This window comes from Podarcis bocagei (assembly GCF_964188305.1).
Source record: "Podarcis bocagei genome assembly, chromosome: 14".
Taxonomy (NCBI): Eukaryota; Metazoa; Chordata; class Lepidosauria; order Squamata; family Lacertidae; genus Podarcis; species Podarcis bocagei.
Genome location: NC_138139.1, coordinates 22,826,376 through 22,849,273, shown reverse-complemented (window position 1 = coordinate 22,849,273; position 22,898 = coordinate 22,826,376). Strand labels below are relative to the sequence as shown.

At 44.1% G+C, this 22,898-nt stretch overlaps 2 protein-coding genes across 2 annotated transcripts in view; both read right to left on the bottom strand.

Annotated features, from left to right (window-relative positions):
• Nucleotides 1–22,898, bottom strand: part of ADAMTS17 (ADAM metallopeptidase with thrombospondin type 1 motif 17) — a 189,044-nt gene that overhangs the window by 69,397 nt on the left and 96,749 nt on the right. Inside the window, 3 exon segments of the mRNA XM_081171354.1 lie at nt 882–983; nt 20,822–20,972; nt 22,148–22,288. Of these exon segments, the coding sequence (XP_081027480.1) occupies nt 882–983; nt 20,822–20,972; nt 22,148–22,288 (394 nt within the window).
• Nucleotides 1,655–4,286, bottom strand: LOC308573805 (uncharacterized protein). The gene is made up of 2 exons (XM_081171163.1): nt 3,197–4,286; nt 1,655–3,034 (listed from the first exon to the last, which is right to left on the bottom strand). The coding sequence occupies exons 1-2, from the start codon at nt 4,233–4,235 to the stop codon at nt 2,310–2,312; spliced, it is 1,764 nt and encodes a 587-aa protein (XP_081027289.1). The 5' UTR covers nt 4,236–4,286; the 3' UTR covers nt 1,655–2,309.

Sequence of the window (22,898 nt, the reverse complement as noted above, 5' to 3'; positions counted from 1 at the left end):
GACAGACAGCCTGTCTGATTTATCTGTTCCGAGACACAAGCCTGCTCTGCTTATTGGAGAAGCAAGAGAACACTGAGGAAGATTTTTTGGGGGGAAACCTTATCTGGAAGCCTGTAGTCAGCTGCTTAGAGGATTCTTCAATACAATAATAAGACACCAGTATCAGATACTGATACTGCCAATAGTAAGAGTACAGTAGGGCCAAAACTTACGTGCAGTTAACTTACATGATCACAGCCTTGCACACTTTGCCAATGAATGAATGAATGAATGAATGAATGAATGATGGGAGACCTGAAAAAAGCCCTCAGAAGGGGCTTTGTGAGATTTCACAGCAGCATCCAGAGCACTTGTACAACCTTCCCAGAGCCTGGAAAGCAAGGCAAAGGACTTAAAAAGATATTTCTGTGCTAGGCTTTCCTGCTGTGGAAATTTCTATGCCCTCTGCCTTGCACTTACCAGCCTCTAGGAGAGTAGCATGAGGACCCTGGAAGGCCTTCTGAGGCTCCCAAGATCTTATCTGCTCAGTGCAACAGCATTAAACAGGTAGGGATGGGGTTTCAATTTCAGGGTGTGTGTCTTCCTGACTGCACAATTTTGCCTTTGTGCGCAAGACCCCCAGAATGTAACCCCCACGTAAGTTTCTGGTCTACTGTATTGAGGTTCACCAACTATTTTCCATAATGTAATTAAAGCACACCCCACACAATGATTCCTAAGAAAACATGCACAAACATTATCTGAGTAGAAAATGGTCTTGAAAAGCAAGTGGAAGGGCAACTCTTAGAAAACTGATACTGTCGACTAGCTAGAAAAAAAATGCTATCAGGCAGCATAGAGACACAGCAAATAAATAATAAATTCTCCCTTAGGGGGATTACCTTGTCTGCTCCGCATTCTGTGCCATCCAGAGGAGGGTCCAATTTGGTTTTGCAAGATGCGTCTCCTTCCACAAGGCACCAGAGACCAGCACACATCAAATGCTGCCAACATAAAAGCAAAGGCATTTTGTCCTTTTTTCTGGAGATATCAGCTATTTTTTTGTGAGGGAAGATGCCTCTCATGTGAATCCAGAAGTATCTGATTGGCTTCATTTTTAAGCAAAGTGATATTTTCAAAGAACAACACAGTTATGTTTTCAGCACTGACCACCTGGGCTGGAAATATGCATACACACACACACACACACACACACACACACACACACACACACACACACTTGACTGGGGGAAATGTGACACTTTTTATTTCTACCATATCCCTGCCCCCCTTCTCTTTCTCCTCCTACCCCAAAGAAATAAAGTAGATGCTTTTGGTAAACAATCTAGCTGCTTATTTTAGATTAATATGGGAGCTTGAGACTTCCCGATCTCTGCAACACCTCTCTTCTCTGCTCATAATCTGCACCAGTTTCCCCCCATCTTTGCCTTATAGAATCATAGAGTTGGAATAGACCACAAGGGCCATCGAGTCCAACCCCCTGCCAAGCAGGAAACACCATCAGAGAACTCCTGACATATGGTTGTCAAGCCTCTGCTTAAAGACCTCCAAAGCAGAAGACTCCACCACACTCCTTGGCAGCAAATTCCACTGTCGAACAGCTCTTACTGTCAGGAAGTTCTTCCTAATGTTTAGGTGGAATCTTCTTTCTTGTGGTCTGGATCCATTGCTCCGTGTCCGCTTCTCTGGAGCAGCAGAAAACAACCTTTCTCCCTCCTCTATGTGACATCCTTTTATATATTTTAACATGGCTATCATATCACCCCTTAACCTCCTCTTCTCCAGGCTAAACATGCCCAGCTCCCTTAGCCGTTCCTCATAAGGCATCGTTTCCAGGCCTTTGACCATTTTGGTTGCCCTCCTCTAGACACGTTCCAGTTTGTCAGTGTCCTTCTTGAACTGTGGTGCCCAGAACTGGACACAGTACTCCAGGTGAGGTCTGACCAGAGCAGAATACAGTGGCACTATTACTTCCCTTGATCTAGATGCTATACTCCTATTGATGCAGCCCAGAATTGCATTGGCTTTTTTAGCTGCCGCGTCACACTGTTGGCTCATGTCAAGTTTGTGGTCGACCAAGACTCCTAGATCCTTTTCACATGTACTGCTCTCAAGCCAGGTGTCACCCATCTTGTATTTGTGCCTCTCATTTTTTTTGCCCAAGTGCAATACTTTACATTTCTCCCTGTTAAAGTTCATCTTGTTTGTTTTGGCCCAGTTCTCTAATCTGTCAAGGTTGTTTTGAAGTGTGATCCTGTCCTCTGGGGTGTTAGCCACCCCTCCCAGTTTGGTGTCATCTGCAAATTTGATCACGATGCCCTTGAGTCCATCATCCAAGTCGTTGATAAAGATGTTGAATAAGACCGGGCCCAAGACAGAACCCTGTGGCACCCACTAGTCACTCTTCTCCAGGATGAAGAGGAACCATTGATGAGCACCCTTTGGGTTCGGTCAGTCAGCCAGTTACAAATCCACTGAGTGGTAGCATAGTCAAGACCGCATTTTGCCAGCTTCTTTACAAGAATATCATGGGGCACCTTGTCAAATGCCTTGCTGAAATCAAGGTAGGCTACATCCACTGCGTTCCCTTCATCTACCAGGCTTGTAATTCTGTCAAAAAACGAGATCAGGTTAGTCTGACATGACTTATTTTTCAGAAATCCATGCTGACTGTTGGTGATCACAGCATTCCTTTCTAGGTGCTCACAGACTGTTTTCTTAATGATCTGCTCCAGAATCTTCCCTGGTATTGATGTCAGACTGACTGGGCGATAATTATTTAGGTCCTCTCTTTTCCCCTTTTTGAAAATAGGGACAACATTTGCCCTCCTCCAGTCTGCCGGGACTTCGCCTGTTCTCCAGGAATTCTCAAAGATGACTGCCAGTGGTTCTGAGATCACATCTGCCAGTTCTTTTAATACTCTTGGATGCAGTTTGTCTGGCCCTGGAGACTTGAATACATCTAAACTAGCCAAGTATTCTTGTACTATCTCCTTAGTTATTCTGGGCTGTGTTTCCTCTGCTGAATCATTTGCTCCAAATTCTTCAGGTCGGGCATTGTTTTCTTTATCGGAGAAGACTGAGGCAAAGAAGGCATTGAGGAGTTCAGACCTTTCTGTGTCCCCTGTTTGCATTTCACCATCTTCTCCTCTGAGTGACCCCCCAGTTTCTTTGTTCTTCCTTTTGCTACGGACACACCCATAAAAGCCTTTTTTGTTGCTTTTAACCTCTCTAGCAAGCCTGAGTTCATTCTGTGCTTTAGCTTTTCTGACTTTGTGTCTACATGTGCTGGCTATTTGTTTGAATTCCTCTTTGGTGGTTTCCCCCCTTTTCCATTTTTTGTACACATCCTTTTTTAATCTTAACTCAGTTAAAAGTTCTTTAGATAGCCACCCTGGCTTCTTTAGGCACCTTCCATGTTTCCGTCTCATTGGTATTGCCTGAAGTTGTGCTTTTACTATCTCCCTCTTAACAAACTCCCAGCCATCATGAACTCCCTTTCCTTTTAGTATTACTGTCCATGGGATCTCACCCAGCACTTCCCTAAGTTTTATGAAGTCGTCTTTCTTAAAGTCAAGAAATTGAGTCCTAGTATGCTTGGCTGCTCCTTTCCGCTGTATAGTAAACTTCAGAAGAGCATGATCACTCGCGCCTAATGATCCTTCCACTTCTACCCCACTAACCAGGTCATCAACATTGGTTAGGACCAGATCTAAAATGGCTGTTCCTCTTGTTGCTTCTCCCACTTTCTGGACAATGAAGTTGTCTGCAAGGCCAGTGAGGAATCTGTTTGACCTTATGCTCTTGGCTGAGTTTGACATCCAACAAATATCCGGGTAATTGAAGTCCCCCATTACTACTATCTCCCTTCCTTTTGCATGCTTGGTCATCTGTTCCAGGAAGGCATCATCTATGTCCTCCGTTTGGCTTGGGGATCTATAGTAAACTCCCACAATGAGGTCTCTGTTATTCTTCTCTCCCTTAATTTTGACCCAAATGCTCTCACTTTGGCTTTGAGGTTCTAAATCTTGGATCTCTTCACAGGTATACACATCCCTGTCATATAACGCCACTCCTCCTCCTTTCTTGTCTGGTCTGTTTCTCTGAAATAGATTGTATCCCTCCATTATTACATTCCAATCGTGGGACTTATCCCACCAGGTTTCAGTGATGCCTATTATGTCATATTTAGTTTGCTGTACCAAGAGCTCAAGCTCATCTTGTTTATTTCCCATGCTTTGCGCATTAGTGTACAGACATTGAAGTCAATTAATCATTCCCCCGTGTCTCTTATTCAAGGATTTTTTCCTCCCACCACTAGGTCTGCATACTGTTTGCTCCATTTGGTCTATGACATTTGGATGATCATCTTCATCAATTGATAGACTCCTACCTTCAGGAGCACTGTCTCCCTCCCCCACATTAGTCAGTTTAAAGCCCTCCTGATGAGGTTTCTGAGATTTTTGGCAAAAACATTCCTCCCAACCGCTGTGAGGTGCAGCCCATCGCTTGCCAGAAGTCCGTCTTCAAGAAACTGCAGTCCGTGATCTAAGAATCCAAACCGTTCCTGTTTACACCATTTGCGAAGCCAGCTGTTCACTTCCACTATTTTTCCCTCTCTCCCTGGGCCACATCGTTCAACTGGGAGGACAGATGAGATGACAATTTGTGCATTTAATTGCTTCAATTTCCTGCCCAGAGCCACGTAGCCTTTATTGCGAGATGAGTGCCACAACCTCATAGTCACCTTTGACTGGACTTACCCATCCAGGGGTCCTTTACCTTTACCTTCCTTTTTTGTATACAGCTTTGATTAAGATACACATATTGGTAAGTATGCTATTTTCAATAATGTGTGCATGTCTATGCACATTTCCCTCTAATATATGCATCTTTGTAGACATTGTTTGGGACGCGAGTGACGATGTGGTCTAAACCACAGAGCCTAGGGCTTGCCTATCAGAAGGTCAGCAGTTCGAATCCCTGCGACGGGGTGAGCTCCCGTTGTTTTCTCCCAGCTCCTGCCCACCTAGCAGTTCGAAAGCACGTCAAGTGTAAGTAGATAAATAGGTACCACTCCGGTGGGAAGGTAAACGGCGTTTCCATGCACTGCTCTGGTTCGCCAGAAGCGGCTTAGTCATGCTGGCCACATGACCCAGAAAAACTGTCTGCGGACAAACGCCGGCTCCCTCGGCCTGTAAAGTGAGATGAGCGCACAACCCCAGAGTCGTCTGTGACTGGACCTAATGGTCAGGGGTACCTTTACCTTTAGACATTGTGTGGCTGGAGAACTGTATCACACAATTTGTTGAACTGCAAATGTGCCTTAAAAAGATCCTCAGAGAACCTTACCAGGACAATTTGGGATGACCTCAAAGCACCAACACAACTGGGGTCTTGTGTATGTATGTGTGTGTTTAATTTAATTATTCTTAAAGATTTTTTGTGATACAAAACAAACAAATAAACAAGGAAAAGTACATATAGTGTCTCCAGTTTCAATTCATAGAGTCTTTTTTCACAGTCCATTTACATTCAGTATGAGACACCATGGCAATGAACCAGCAAAGAAGTTCTACTTTTGTTAATGCTCAGAGACCAAAAAACATACAAAAAAACCCACCTCATGTGAAGTTAATAACATGTCTAATTGCTGTCCTTGGGTTTTATGGTTTTCGTAAGTTGGGTTATTTAAAAAGTGTGACTGTTTTCACTTTGCTGTTTTATATGAAGCTTAAGTGTTTGGTTTCACTGCTTCTGTATATTGCAAGACTTTCCTCTTACTAGAAATTATTATTATTATTATTATTATTATTATTATTATTATTATTATGTATTACAACCCATTTTACACTTACTGGAATGTCTCAAAAATGTTTGCATGGGTTTCAGTTTGGCTGATTGTCAAAAGGCCCTCTGGCTTAATGGGGGGAAAGGAGGGAGAACAAACTTTAAATAGAATTGTAAAATACATTGTGGGAATCTAAGAATATCCAAATAAAAATAATTTTTAAAGTGATGGCTATAAATAAGAAAAGGGCTTGAGAAACTGAAACACAAGCAGCTTTGAATTAACTTCCACAGGGGCTGGTGTAGCAATGCAAAACTACAGTTACGCTTCCTTTGAATTAGTTAAGATCTGTATTGTGGTATACCAAGTGATGTGTAATATTGGTGGGCAATGACTGATGGAGCTGCCTTAATGTTACAGAAGAGACAGAAGGCAGAAGTGTCACTAGCTGAACTGCTCAGACCCTACAAGAAGGCTAGGGCACATAGATCGTTCCAGGGAAGGTGAGAGAAGCATCAGTAGCAGAAGGAAGGAGAAGGCAGAGGCCTTCAGGGTCAGAAAGCAGGGATCCCAGAAGTGCGGGAGGACACAAAGCACTCCAATATGAAATTTAAATTTAAAATAAAAAAGGATCATAACTCAGTTCTGCACCACTTTGTTACTGGTTACATAGGCAGAATTCTTTTTTTGAAAAAGACATATATTTTTACACACACACACACACACACACACACACACACACAATCCTCCATTGTATATATTTGTATACCATCCTTCATCCACAGATCTCAGGGCAGTTTGCAACGAGAGAGCTTCAAAATGATGAAAAAGGGGACTTCCGGGTTGGTGCCTCCGGCAATGGCGGAATTCCTCTGATCGGGAGGAATTTGCCCCGTGGGAATTTGGGTCTGTACCGCCACGGCGAAGGCGGAGACTCGTAAAAATCACAGGCGGGAGAAGCCTGTGAACGTGGGATTCGGCGGGCACCTTTTGCGCCTCCCCTACTCGCGGAGAAACCTGGTTTCGGGGATCCGGAGCGACGTGGGGTGAGCGGCGCGGTGCCTCGAATCGTCTGCTTCTTCCACGGAGCGAAGCCGCATAGCTGTTGCCGGAGAGCACTGACTTTTTCCTGTGGACAATTTGACTCTAAAGCAATTACCCGTGAGTAGAGCTGAAGTGGGAGAATTGGATTTTTAAACGTTTAATTTGGCATCGAAACAGGGAGGTTCAATACAGGAAGTCCGCCTCCCCTTTTGTAAATAAACTAAAGCAATGAGCCTGCAAGCTGAAGTCTTGGAAAGCCTTTTGTAAAAAGACTAAATCCCATCGGCAAAGAACTAACCCCCCCCCCTTTGGAGACAGGAGAAGAGGGGGGGAAGTGGTGGACTGAATATGCCTGTAGGAGAGAGTCAAGAGAGTTAAAATACCACCGCTCAGACCCTGGAAATGGGCTGCTAGCAGGATCGATGTCTTTTGGAATGTTCATTGACAGCGTTTAGAACGTTCATTGACAGGTAGCTAAACAAGAGAATACATTGTTTCTACTGTCTCTGGCTGTTTTTTTTTTAAAGGAGTAAAAGTAACTGAAAACTGAAACTAACTGTGGATTATTGGAACACTGTTTAAAAGAGGACAGTACTAATACAAATAGAAACTGTTTTCCCCTAGTGAAAGCTTTTGAAATTGGTTGCTCTACAGGAGCTGGGCTAGGGGAATTTCCAGCTGCAAGATAAAAAATTGTGAGACTCTGGGATTGACCTTGAATCTCTTAAGTGTTATGGCAAATGGAAAGGAAAAAACAGACGGAATGTCGACAGAAGAGGCCTTAGTGGTCGTATTAGTGAAAATAAACGATTCGCTGGAACAGCTTCACAAGAAAACAGACGTGATAAATGTGAAAGTGGATGCTGCAAATATTAAAATAGACTTAATTGCAGAAAGTTTAAATAATCTGGGACAAAAGGTGAATACCAATACAGAAACCATCCAGAAATTGATACAGGAATCTACTCTGACACGGCAAACTGCGGATGAAGTCAAGGAGAAAACCCTTGCTGCTGCTGAATGTAAAGCAATACAACTGGAGAGAGAGAGAGTCCCATCCATATAAGGACAACTTGATGAACATAAGCTGACATTTGTTATGATTGAACTTAAAGAGAAACAGATGAATTTGAGGATCAGAGCCCTACCTGAGGAAAAGGAAAGCTTGACAGAGTTTCAGGAGGAGACAGGACTAACATCGGTTGAGAAAGAGAGGTATTTGGGGGTTAGTATGATCGCCAGAAATGTGAATTTATTCATGGATAACTGTGAAGGACGTTGGATTGAAGAGAAGGGGGATTTGGAAATATGGACAAATCTGAAGTTGTTATTGTTGGGCCGAGTTGCTGTGGTGGGGATGAAGGTTGCTGTGTTGTCGGGGATGTTGCTTTTGTTTCAAACATTGCAAGCTTTGGATGGGATGGATTGTTTCAGGAGGTGGCAGAGGGACGTCTCTAGAATTGTTTGGCAGGGCAGGAAGCCTCGAGTAAAATTTAAGATATTGACAGATGCCAAAGAAGGAGGTGGACGTGCCCTGCCAGACCCCTAAACTTTGTTGTGGTTCGAGGACCCGACCCCCGCAAAGTGAAATGAAGACACAAGGACACGTGATATAAGGTTGATGGGCTAGAAAAGGCCACAACTTTATTGATTACAGCAATGAAAAGGTATTGGCTTAGGCATTGGATCGAAACAAGTGGGTTATTCACCAGTAGGTGGAGCCTGTTGATGCTAATCCAACTATAGGCTCACCCCTGCTGTCACCGAGGGTCGTGCCATGGCCTCCCGCCAAGCAGGCATCGGACGGAATACACGACCCCCAGATTCCTTTAACGGAATACCCCTAAAAATTGAAGGCATAGGCGATGGCCACACCTAGCACTTCGACACACCACAACACATTATTCCAATGCCTAAGCTACCCACCAATACCACAAAAGTTGTGACGATTGCTACAAGGTAGGCGAAAAAACCAAAAAACCAAAAAGCCTAATGCCAAATGGAAAAACTCCTACCAGGCCCCCCGGGCAACCAGGGCGACCAACCTAAGGTCCATAGCAAGGCCAATGACCTAAGCCCTAACTAAAAGGGAGTGGAGGGTGGGTGACTCGCGACGGGGCGACGACGAGGAATGAGGCCAGGGAAAGGCTGGCGCTGCAGCAAAAGGCTGCTGAACACGCCCCCTCCGTGGCACCTGGTTGGGTGGCCACCGGGGGGGGGGCGTGAGCGCCAGCCAGGTGAGCTGGAGGCAGGGGGCCACGCCCCCTGCTGGGCGGTGCTCGGGCTCCCGACCACAACCCCTCCCCTCTCTTTCAGGGAGGAGAGTCTTTGTGAACCATCTGCTTTTTGCTGGCTGAGAGAATGGCTGCTTCTTGAAAGCACTGAAGTGTTGGATAATGGCAGATGAAGTTGATGGACTATATGGAATTGGCGGAAATGACTGGCAAGACCCGAGACCAGGGAGAAGAGTCGGGGGAAGAAGACTGGAAAAAGTTTAAAGACTATTTATAGAAATATTGTAAAATTAATGAATGTTAGAAGAATGTTGGAATGAAGTTATATGGCTTTAGTAGAAATGTTATAAGGAATTAAGTATAAATAGATTAATAGAAAATTAAAGGAAAAAATAAGGCAAGAATGTGTTAAGATAATTATAGGATAGAAAATAGAGGAAGATGGAAAGGAATTGCTGAAATAATTAATAGAAGTGGAATACAAAAAGTGAGGTGTGAGGAGGTTGATGGAAATAAGTGAATGAAAGATAAGATATTGAAAATGTTTGAGGTGCTTTTAAATTGTTTTTGTTTGTTTTTGTTTTGTTTTGTATGTAGTGTTTTTGTATTGTATTTGTATTGTTCTTTTTTCCTTTTTTTGTTTGTAGTGTTGTGTTGAAACTGTTCGAAAAGTAATAAATATCATTTTTTAAAAATGATGAAAAAGGAAGTGCCATGAAGTGGAATGGGCTCAATAAATAACAACAACAAAAAAAACAACAACCAAGAAAGCTGACAGCTGGAATTAAATCCCTAGCCACGACAATTCAAAGTACAATTTAAATACAGCTTTAAAAGGATAGTACTGCTGGTTTCCTCATTGAGTTCCTGATAAAATATCTAGGAATCCCAGGGTTTGCTAGAGATCCAGTTTGAAAAGCAGAATTTTTTGTATTCCATTTAGAGAGCATTTACAGTATTCATATCCCAATAATCATGCCCCCCCCCCTTAAGTTAAACTTCTGAAGAATGTCAAGGTCAAAGTGCATTGCATCTAGCTATTTAACAAGGCTATAAATCTTGGGGGAAACAGCTGGTGCTGGGATCAAGGGGTTCATCTTTTTGCCATTATACTGAAATATGAACATGAGGGCAAGTGAAATGTAGCAAATTCTTTAAAAAGAGATATAAAACATTCTGCTCCAGTCACCTGATTTACACTGGATATAGTACAGAGGCAAATAATTTGGGGGAAATGTAAGTTCTATGAGCTGCAATTTTCCTTTCAAACAATTGCCTTAGTGTGACAGAAGACAGAAATCCAGTTTATGTTTCCCCCACCCTACCCCCAACAATACCCATTTTTAAAAGTTTGGTTTTTCTAAATCCCACACAGGATGACTTTATTCCATTCAGTAGTATTGGTTTCCTCTTTTACCCTTATAACATGAACTAACAATAAAGTTCCATTCAACATTAAGACCACATCCACACATACATAAAAAGCACTTTTGTTCCACTTTAAAAGACATGGCTTCTTCCCAGATAATCCTTGGAACTGGAGTTTGTTAAGGGTCTCGTAACAAGGGTTTCTGCTCCTTTAACAAACTCCGGTTCCCAGGATTCTTGGAGAGGAAGCCATGGATTAAGAGAGGATTAGAAAGTGTAGGGGCCATAACTCTCATTTCCTTGAACAATAGTAAAATAATATTACACAATATTAAAACTGGATGGACAATTGTGCCTCAAATTTGCAGAGGGTGAATTGGGGAGGCCATTCTACTGAATAATCTCCAGGGAGGACTGAAAATCTCTAACAGTTAAAAAAATTGTCAGAACATTAATTTCCAATGAAATTTGGCTCATCCCTATGTTGGTGAACTAGTTGTGCATGTGGAAATGTGTGGGTCTCCAAGTCACACTGTTCTTTACTCTGACTCTCCAAGGTCAAGGTCTTGGACCTGTGCTTTCCAGGTAAGGGACAAGGAGAGAACTATGCATTGTTGTTGTTGTTTTACTGAATGTTATCTTCGTAACTCTTTTTTTTGTACCAAATTTCAACAAAATTGAGTAGGGCTGATTTACTGAAGCTTGTGGAGACTGAAGGTACTTTCTTTCACCTTTGGTGGACATGCCCAAAGATTAAGGCATTCTGGGAGATGATCTATAATGAAATGAAAAAGGTATTTAAATATACCTTTCTGAAGAAACCAGAGGCCTTGCTTTTGGGCATGGTTGGCCAATTGGTGCCAAGGAAGGATAGAACTTTTTTTATGTATGCCACAACAGCAGCAAGAATACTTATTGCAAAATACTGGAAGACGCAAGATCTACCTACCAGGGAAGAATGGCAGATGAAACTGATGGACTACATGGAAATGGCGGAAATGACTGGCAGAATCCGAGACCAGGGAGAAGAGTCGGTGGAAGAAGATTGGAAAAAATTTAAAGTATATTTACAAAAACATTGTAAAATTAATGAATGTTAGAAAGATGCTGGAATGAATTTACATGGTTTTAGCAGAAAGGTTATAAAGAATTAAGTAAAAATAGATTGTTAATGGGTCAAAGTGTAAAATTTAAGTTTAAATTGTGTCAATATAAACTATGGAACAAAGTTTGAGAAAGAGGGAAAGGACTTGCTGAAACAACTAATTGAATTAGAATACAAAAAGGGAGGTGTGAGGAAGTCAAGGAAACAAGTAAATGAAAGATAAAGATATGAAAATATTGGATGTTAGTGTTTTTAAACGTTTTTGGGTTTTTTTACTCTTATTGCTTTGTTGTACTGTTTTTGGGTTTTCTTTTTTCTCCCCTTCTTTTCTCTTTTTTTCCTTAGTATTGTATTTATCTTTTATTTTTAAAGTATTGTCATCTTTTTTCTTTTTTTATCACTGCCTGTTTTTCTTTTCTTTTTTTGTAATTGTTAAACTTTAATAAATATCTTTTTTTTAAAAATGATTTACTGAAGCTTGTTTCCATTTTGTAACAAATGTTTATATTTATATTCTGTTTTTACATATTGTCTTATTGGATAAATATTGGCTAAAACAGCTTGCCAATCTTTTCTGCAACTTAGACCAACTTCTCATTTTAGCCCTTTTCCTCTACTCTGCTTATTTCTTGTAGATATTCTGGATGATAGAGCCCTAGCCATTAACACATCTACTTTGAAAGAAGTCGGATTTCAACATAATTTACCTCTCAGAGCTCTCTCTTATTCTTGATCTTTAGTACTTCAGATATAGATTTATACTTGTACATATTAGGCCACAGCATGGCTCAGGATACAGCAGGTAAAAATAGTGACTCCCCACCTTAACCACCATTTTGCATTTGGCTGTACACCACCTCTCATAATAATAATAATAATAATAATAATAATAATAATAATAATAATAATAATAATAATAATTTATTATTTATACCCCGCCCATCTGGCTGGGTTTCCCCAGCCACTCTGGGTGGCTTCCAACTGAATATTAAAAACAATACAGCATTAGACATTAAAAACTTCCCTAAAGAGGGCTGCCTTCAGTTGTCTTTTAAAAGTAAAATAGTTGTTTTGAAGGGAGAGGGAAGGGTTGCCTTCTATACCTTGTATCTTGTACCTAAGAAGGATCTTCTATATTCTCTGTACCTTGGATCTAAGTCAATTTCTGAGCTAGAAATAGCCAGACCTGCAGAAGGGGCCCCTCGCTTTCCTACTTTAGGAATGCAAGATAAGAAAGACACATATGAAGGAGACTGTAAGCTAGAAATAGCCAGACCTGCAGAAACGGCCCCTCGCTTTCCTATTTTAGGAATGCAAGATAAGAAAGACACATACGAAGGAGACGGGAGGAGGGGATGCAGGACGCTAAGAAAGACACGTATAGGGAAAGTAGGGAGGGCTGCTTAGTAGCAATATAGACATGCCATGCTATTTTAAAAATAAGTTGAAAACTTTCCAGTTGATTGGGGAAGTTTCAGGAGGGCGTTTGGGGGAGGAGGGAGAGAGCTTTCTCAAGGTATAAGAAAGTCTGCAGAGGCGTATTTCGGGGCAGCCAGTCTTCCAGAACTTATTCTGCTGGCTGTCTCTCGTGCACAGAGAATAAACTGCTTTCCTCCAAAGAAGGATCTTTCCTGGTGCTTTCTTTTGCTCTCTCTCTGGATCTGAGGACGTGGGCCAACGATTCCCTGGCATGGACTAGGCTCAGCCTACATCTTGGTTCCCTGACCGGGAATCTGCCCCACCTCAGAGGGCTGGGGAGAGCCAGGCTCGACCTTGGTGGACAGCTCGGATCGGCGATTGCAGGCTCCACGCGCACCCTGCCAATTTGTGGGGGGAACCAGCCACACCGCTCCGGAGCAAGGACCCAGGTCGAGGGAGGAAAGAGGACTGGCCAGGGAAGGGAATCTGCAGCAGAAAAACGGTAAGCCCAAGGGAAAGGGCGTGGGCGTGGGCCCAAGGGAAAAGAGGGAAGCCTGATCAGCCTCACCTGGTTATGCAGTAGGGTGCAGCCAGGAAGGGAAAAAAGGGCGTGGCAGTGGTGTGCCACCAGTAAGGTTTGGTAAAAAGGGGAACAGAGGGGAAAAATTATTTTGGTGTGTTTTGTGTATTGCATGCTGAAATTATTTTGGTGTGTTTTGTGTATTGCATGCTGAAATTATTTTGGTGTGTTTAGTGTGTTACATGTTGAAATTATATTGATGTGTTTTGTATGTTGTATGTTGCATGTCAGATACTCTAGTGACTGAATTGTCAAGTGTGGGCCAGGGCTTAGTGTCCCCTTTGGCCGAGCGATTGTAGGGCTGTAGTGTGTGGAGAGTGAAAGAATTTAAAACCTGTTAGCAGCAGAGTACCTGAATATGGGGTCTGGGGCAAGCCAATGTAGTCCTCTGGAGTGTTTTTTAAACAACTGGAAAGCAGCCACAAAGCATGATGCTTGGGGAATCAAATTAAGGCAACAGAGGATGAGAACATTATGTGAGGTTGACTGGCCCTCGCAACAAACTAACTGGCCCTCGGAGGGGAGCTTTGATTTGCAACTAATCAACCCACTGTATCAAAATATCTTGAACGTCCACCCAGACCAGATCCCCTACATTTCTACTTGGAAAACCAATGTAGAAAAGAACCCATCGTGGTTGAAAGCCTGCCGAGGCGACGCCCCACAAAGTACAGTTTGTGTAGTTCGACCGACAGGGAAGTCAGAAAAGCCCCCAGTGATACCAGACCCAGAAGAAGAGGAGGGGGAAGTCATTAAACCACCTCCACCCTATGCTCCACCAACTGCCCCTCCCCTGGACCCAGGCCCCCAGGCACCGGGAGGAGCTAGCCCCCAGCCTGAACCCCCAAGGCTAATGAATCAGAAGAGGAAGAAGAGGATGATGAGGAATTTGTAAAGGGATTGGTTGAGTTAGCAAAGAAGGGAAGAGAGTGGACTCAGTATCAGTCTTTGAGATTGCAACAGTATGTACAACCCTATGCAGAAGAAGTGGATGTAAGCCCCCACGTGTTGGCTGCAGCAGGATGCTCCTCAACACAAAGGAAGAAATGGCAGAGGGAATGGATAGAAGCAGCAACCAGGGCAGCCTTCCATAAGTCCCATGAGGCACAGAAAAAGGGTGGGGTCGGAGTAATGCCCCTCCGAAGGGTTTATGACCCACCAGGACCTCCAGGGGCTAATGGAGCGGAAGCAGAACGGACCTACACGGTCCAGCATATACCCTTTTCAAGTGCAGATGTCTGTAACTGGAGAAATCAAAACCCATCCTTTGAGGAAAACCCAGCGAAGATCATAAAGCTGTTTGAAGGGATTTTTAAAACTTATAATCCCACCTTTGATGATGTGCAGTATTTGATGGATGCGCTGCTAACCACAGAAGAAACTAGGCGAATCCATGCTGAAGCCCGAGCACACCTGAGAGCGCAGGGAGTGCAGGATCCAGCTATGGCAGCAGGATATCCAGAAAATACCCCGAATTGGAATTATCAGACTGTTGATGGCCAGAACATCCTCACTACCTACCGCCAGAATGTGTTAAATGGTATGAGAAGGGCAGCTAGGAAACCCACCAACTTTGTGAAGGTTAGAGAGGTAGTGCAGGGGAATGAAGAGGCCCCAGGAGCATATTTAGAACGCCTGAAGGAAGCCTACCGCCAGTATACTCCTGTGGACCCAGATGAGGCTGCCAACGCCCCTATCATAAAAGCTGCCTTTGTGGCCCAAGCGGCGCCCGATGTCCGCCGAAAGATTCAAAAACACGAGGGGTTCATGGGCCACACCCTTGAGTGGATGTTAGAACTGGCTCAAACCATTTATAATCAGAGGGAGGAAGAGGCACAAAAGAAAAAGGAGAAGTATCAAGCAAAGAAGTTGATGGCGCTACAGGCTACCGCACTCACCCCTCAGGAAAGAGGAAGTGCCCGGGGAGGAGGGCAAGGCCGTCTGGGGAGGAACCAGTGCGCCATCTGCCGGCAGGAAGGGCACTGGAAAAGAGAATGCCCACAGGCTCACTCAGGTGGAGGAGGACGAGGAGAGCGAATCCCAGGCCCAATCCCCGTGGGACCTGGACAAGAACTGAGACCTTGGACATCTGCAAATACAGGCAGGGGTAGAGGACGTGGACAGGGACCTCCCTGGCACCCTCCAGCCCAAAGACAGCCCGTCGCGATGAGCCTGAGAGAGGAGGAGGAAGAATACTAGGACAGACCGGGCCCAGCTGATTTAGGTTCCCGTGAGCCCATGGTCAAAATACAAACAGGGAACCGAACCATCCCCTTCATGGTTGACACAGGAGCCGCCCACTCTGTTTTGCCAGTACCAGTGTCCAAGCCCACCAAGCAAACAATTAACATAATAGGAGCTACAGGCAAATCACAAAGAGCCCCTTTCTTGCAATCTGTTGCCTGTCGCCTGGGCGGCCAAGTGGTCCAACACAAGTTTTTGTCTATATAGCCCACCTTTACCAACTGGCAGCCCAGATCTCCAGGAAATGCCTGCTGTGTCAAAAGAATAATCCCAGAGCCGGACCACTGGCTCCCCCAGGGATTCAGCACAGTGGAACTGCACCTATGGAAGAGCTTGTCGTGGACTTTACTGAATTACCCCGTTGTGGACTGCACCGCTACCTGCTGGTAGCAGTGTGCACCTACACCGGATGGATTGAAGCATGGCCCACAAAGACTGAAAAGGCACTTGAAGCAACCAGGTGCCTGCTTAGGGAAATCATCCCCCGTTATGGACTGCCAAGGTCCATAGGATCTGACAATGGACCAGCATTTGTTCATGCAGTCCTACAGGGACTGGCAAAAGCGCTCCAGATCAACTGGAAGCTGCATACTGCTTATAGACCCCAGAGTTCTGGAAAAGTAGAGAGAATGAACAGAACTCTAAAGAATCAGCTGTCCAAGCTGACACAGGAGACCGGGTCTAATTGGGTGACCATGTTGCCCTTGGCATTACTCAGGGTCCGCAGTCTCCCGTCAAAACGGACCCATTTGTCACCTTTTGAAGTTATGTTTGGGAGACCAGTTCCATATGTTAGAATGTTAACTCCATATGTTAGCCAAGATGTGCAATTGAATAATTATGTACAGTCACTCTCCCGAGTTCTTTCTTATCTCAACAGGTGGACCCAGGCTCGCACCCCATGTGTGTTAACTGAACCGTTCCATCAGTTCGAGCCAGGTGACGAAGTGTGGGTGAAAGACTGGCAGCGAGCCCCCCTACAGCCCTGCTGGAGGGGACCCTACACTGTGCTACTCTCTACCCCTACTGCTGTGAAGGTTGCCGGCATCACCCCGTGGGTCCACCATACTCGAGTGAAGAAAGCTATTTCAGACTGGACAGTAACACCAGATCCAGAGAATTCCCTTCGGCTGACCATCTCCAGACGCCCGGTAGACAACCGCCCTGCTGATATCACTCCGGAGGCTGATATCTCCACGCACGGCTGAAGAATTGGATGGGAGGGGCGCCCGCGGGCAGCGTCCCCAACGTAGAAACTTGCTCTCCAGCAAATTCAGAGGCACCAATCGGACTTTTGGTATTGGGTCCGGAACCCCTTGATATAGTCACCCCAAGTGTCAGGCCATTGCAGGGGTGGACATATTCCTGTGGGTGCATGCTGATATATGAAGAGGGAGGAGCCCCTTTTGGGTATAATATCTTGAAGAGACAACACGAGAGCCCAGTCCACCCACAAATGATTGTAGGGAAATTGCTCCGTATAGTAGGTGCCTCAGCAGAGAAGTGGAAAGTTACCCCTGAGGCCCAGGAAATAGTTGAATACGAGTATCAGTGGGCCCTTCAGCTGTAAAAGAAAACTAGAAATGAACCCCGAGTATTGGTGGGAAGAACCATGGAGATATTGGGTTTGGTGGGTAGGAGTGATATGTACCGCCCTTGTCATATGGATGCTCTCGTATTTCTGTTGGCACGAGCGCCATAGGTTTTTTGGAAGGAAGCGATCCCCCTCCATCCCCTTGATGATCCTTCTCCTATTTATGATGGGAGAATCTATTCCCAAGGCCGAATGCTTCCAGGTCTTAAATCGTAATAGCATTTTCCCCACACAGGAAATGAGAAAACAGGGGGCTCAGAGTCTCTATAACAAGTGGCTTCAATTGGCAGAAATAGTAGCCCATGAAGCAAATAAAACTGCTTGTTTAGTTTGTACCCTTGGACCCATAGATGGAGGAGGAGGAATGCCCATGCTCCCCATACCCCTCAATCGTTCTCAGATCCAATATACATATAGTCCATCCCGCCCAACTCCTTATTGGAACCATTCAGCTCCTTTACGAGTTTATAGGGTCTCTGGATGGTTCTGTATTAATCAAACCCGAAATGCCGTCTACAACTATACGAGGTTTATAGGACGGTCATCATGTAACTGTACATGTAGTAGTCCTTTGGACATCTCTGAATGTGGCGGGGCTTGTACCAACCTTGCACTCATGGTGGGAAGTTCTCGAGCCAGCTGGACCTCTTCTCAGCGTGGCAGTAATATTTATTGGATTTGTGGAACAAAAGCTTATCACCTCTATCCACAGAACGGATATGGTGTCTGCTTTCCAGCATTTCTTGTACCTCCAATGTGGATACCCTCTTCCCCATCCCATCGTACCTGCCGCTTTGCTGATATCTCCAACATCGCGGGGGGTAGTAAACAAACCTGGGGAAAGGACGAATGGCCACCTGAGCGGATAATCGCCCACTATGATCCTGCCTCCTGGAACCCCGATGAGCTAGTAGCAGGCGCCAGAGAGCCCATTTACAATCTCAATCGAATCATCAGGCTCCAGGCAGTGGTAGAAATTGTGGCCAATGCCACAGCCACCGCCCTCCGCCTTGTTGCCACCCAGCTAGATGAAACCCGAACGGCTATTCTCCAATTGCGTTTGGGAATGGACTTCATTTTAGCTAAGCAAGGAGGTTTTTGTGCTGCCCTGAACCTGACAGGTGGAGCATGTTGCTTCAACATTTCAGACCATGGCGAGGCTATCCGTGATCTGGCAGCAAGCATTGAAAAGGTAGCACATGTCCCTGTACAAACCTGGGAGGGCTGGGATATGTCTTGGTTGGACGGCATCTTCCCAGGTGGATGGATGGGGAGGATATTTACTATGGTGATAGGTCCAATAATGCTTCTATTGCTTTTCTGCTTCTGTATGCCCTGCTTGATGCAATGTATGCAAAATATGATGGAGAAGATGATGTCTCGCATGATGGGACCTCGCGTGATTGCTTTCATGAGAGATTATAGACCCCTACCCCAGAACGAACCTAAGTATTAGGTTGTTCATAAGAAGAGGAGGGAGTGAAGGGAGAGGGAAGGGTTGCCTTCTATACCTTGTACCTTGTACCTAAGAAGGATCTTCTATATTCTCTGTACCTTGGATCTAAGTCATTTTCTGAGCTAGAAATAGCCAGACCTGCAGAAGGGGCCCCTCGCTTTCCTACTTTAGGAATGCAAGATAAGAAAGACACATATGAAGGAGACTGTAAGCTAGAAATAGCCAGACCTGCAGAAACGGCCCCTCGCTTTCCTATTTTAGGAATGCAAGATAAGAAAGACACATACGAAGGAGACAGGAGGAGGGGATGCAGGACGCTAAGAAAGACACGTATAGGGAAAGTAGGGAGGGCTGCTTAGTAGCAATATAGACATGCCATGCTATTTTAAAAATAAGTTGAAAACTTTCCAGTTGATTGGGGAAGTTTCAGGAGGGCGTTTGGGGGAGGAGGGAGAGAGCTTTCTCAAGGTATAAGAAAGTCTGCAGAGGCGTATTTCGGGGCAGCCAGTCTTCCAGAACTTATTCTGCTGGCTGTCTCTCGTGCACAGAGAATAAACTGCTTTCTTCCAAAGAAGGATCTTTCCTGGTGCTTTCTTTTGCTCTCTCTCTGGATCTGAGGACGCGGGCCAATGATTCCCTGGCATGGACTAGGCTCAGCCTACAGTTTATTGCCTTGACAGCTGCTGGGAGGGCATTCCCAACATACTATTTTGCCCTTGGCTTCAGTTCAGAGGTGGGGAACTTTTTTCAGCCTGAGGGCCATATTCCATTCTGTGCCACATTTCAGGGGCCACATGCCATTGGTGGGCAGAGATAGAGGGGAAAGTGGGAATAACCACAGATGTGGGTTTGACCTTTGTACAGTATAGTTTCTGTACACATTCACTCTCACACACCCCTCTCTATCCTCCATTCAGGCAAGCAACAAGCATTATCTGAGTTCATGCCCCCACTGTCCCCCACACTACGCCACTGTTGGCCAATGCCTCAAGTTAACTCACTGTGCTAGCTATAAGGTCCTCCCCTATAGAGAATCCTGTGCAACTCTCAAGGGTTCCACAGCTGACGTGCAGGGGTTCCTCAAGAGAAGGCAGCACAGAAAGGATTTCCTGAAGGTTGAAAACTACTGCAGTAGGCCAAGCAGCAAAATGCATATGTATATATAAAGGCCTCAAGCCAAGGAAAGCCAACCAGCTTCTCAAAGGGAAAATAATTGAGAATGTCCTTTCTTTTAACAGACACTTCCTGGGATGGTCTTTAAAGATATACACATTCAGAACGTCTCTCAATAACAGCGAGCTTGGTGGTCCACATTCCCCGAAAAACACTACTTAGGAAGATTTTTTAAAATATTTTTTGTGCTCATTGTTTTCATGTTGCATTAGCTGCCTTCCCGATCCAGAATAAATAAAATGGAACAGTTAAGGCTTGAAGTTCATTCCCTCTGCTACAGCACACTGTGAAAAGTTTTATTAATTTGGCACGTCTCATTTATGTAACATTAAAAAATATAAATGGCTCTTATTTTCTGTTTTATATCACATTTCAAGTTCCTGGATTTTTTACTAAGGGGAAGGGGGGCATTTACTGAAACAATTACCTCCCTAAATAAAGAGAAGAATTACAAACTACTCTCTCTATTCTAAGTGCGACCTCTAGAGGAGAAATGGCCAAAGTCTCTATTCTCAAGGGCCACTCTGTAAACCACACAGCGGTCTGGGGGCCAGAATAAATTTTGCCACCCAAACTGGCCTCCTTCAGAGCGATGAAACTCCGTAACAGAGCTGCCATTGACTTTGCATTTGAGTTCATGTTCTCAGGCGCAGAATTACATGCTATGTACAAAATAAATTTCTTTATTACTTCCATCTCAAAGCAATTTGCCCTTATAAATGAAACTGTGGGCATACTTTTTTTAAAAAACCCCGGCTTGGGGCCTTATGGTTCGGTCCCCAGCTTGTTTATGTCCCAAATGGGTTATCTTACCTCCATATTTTTGCAGAAAGTTGCATTGGTTCCAAAGAGAATCTGGCATTGCTCATCTGCACTGTAGTGCATTCCTGGAAGTTTGTAAGGAAGTCGCACAACATAACGGCTCCGTGGGTCTGTTACCAGTAAACAGGTGCTAACTTTTGACCTGCAGATAAAACATATTTTGAAGGGCATTGTGAGAGCATTGCTCTATTTCATCAAATGTCTGTATTTTCACAATATAATGGACTTCCAATTTAGCAACCTCTTCAAAACATGCCTCCCAACAGTGTACTACTATGTATACTTACTACCTCCTTTTTAAGTGACAGCTTGCTATGAAACTGTGCTATGTATTTGATTTGTAAAAAAAAGGTATACAACACCGTTCTGGTCCATAACGAGTGCTTAAGGAGGCTTATATTGAAAATCTACAGGACAGAATTAACAGCATCAATATCACAATAAAAACGAAAATATCAAATATCAGATTCCCATGACAAAATGTGTTGGCTACAGTCCAGAGAGTTAACCGTGAAATTAATGTTCTGATGGACTATGGTCTCAGAAAGGGATTATAATGGAGCTGCTAAAAGGGGGGAAATGGTTATAATCTTATGAAGGGTTTTGGGTAAACTTTGGTTCCAGTTCAGACCTTCCCCAAATTCAGCATTGGGAAGAAATTGGCAGAAATTCTAAGAAACAAACTAGGCACAATGGTAAAAATGTGACTACCCCATAAAATGACAATCATGTGTCTAGCTCTGCTCTCCTTCTCCATAATATCTAGTAGAAAACTTATCTTATGACATCACAACATTCTATATTTTCCTACCTCTACTCCAGACCCTTGGCTGCCAGCAGTGAAAACTGGGAAAATGCATAATTTTGTGATGCCATGATATAAGTTTTCTGCTAGATGTTATGGAGAGGATGGGAGAACTAAGACCCATGGTATATCTTATGCCAGGTTTGGCCCAAAGAAGAAGAATCACTCACGAATGTTATGTTTCTCTATTTCTTTCATGGCAACATTGCAAAAGCATAGAACTGGATTCTTCATTCAAACCAACATATTTCAGTTGTCACAAAACACTGGCAAGGTTTGATTGGAAAAGGACAGCAAAACTGGGATTCTTGTCAAGAAGCTGTCAAGGTGCTAAAATATGGGTATCATAACGTTTCTGATCTCCTGCCAGTAATGTCTGCAACCCCAGGATTCAAAGGAGACAGCTTCCACCTTCTGGCACCCACCATTGAAAATTGTTCATCATTTCTGCAGAGAAGACAAGAGACTGGTGTCTTGTGATTCAAAGGCTTTGCTGACAACAGCATTCTTACTTGAGAAACTTTTCAAGGTCATCACGACTGCAGGAAGACCAGGATAGGTCACTGGGATTCCTTCCCTTCACCCATTCTCCGGACATGATGTGAGATCTTCCAGCACAGGACAAGTGGTCATCATCATGGCTCATCCCCATGCTGTCAGAGAAGAAAAGGAAATAAGTAAACCAATACTGTGAATGGGGACACTTGCATTTGCAGTTTCTCAATTTCAGTTTCAAAAAGTAACAATATATTGTTTATTTCTAAGAGATGGCAGATTTGTAGTACTGGAAAAGAGTTTTTCAGCCAGATAATCCAAGCTGTGGCTACACTAGAGTCCCATAGACTGGCTTGCATGCTGGTACCACTCAGTTGGCAGCAATGTCTTCATGGATTTCCCATTCTTGTGGAACTGCCACAACATTCCACCTTGACTCTGGTCCCAATTCTGCCAAGATAGGCACCTTCCGCTCCACATTATCAGAGATGAGAATCTAGCTGTTTCAGGGCTCCTTACACACAGCAATGTCACTCGGATCAGTGATCCAGGATGTAGAACTGAGGATTTCTGTCTGTCATTGCTAGCTTAATGGAAAGAAATCTTTCAGTTTCAGCCAGGTAAGTAACTCTACACAGGGTACAAGGCTAATACCTGGCAATCACAAGGTACAATGGAAGAGTGAACACAGAAGCCAATGGCCTCAAATGGCGCCTTTGTGTAAAGACCTGGACACAATGCAAGGCTCTGTACTTAAAGGAGCACCAG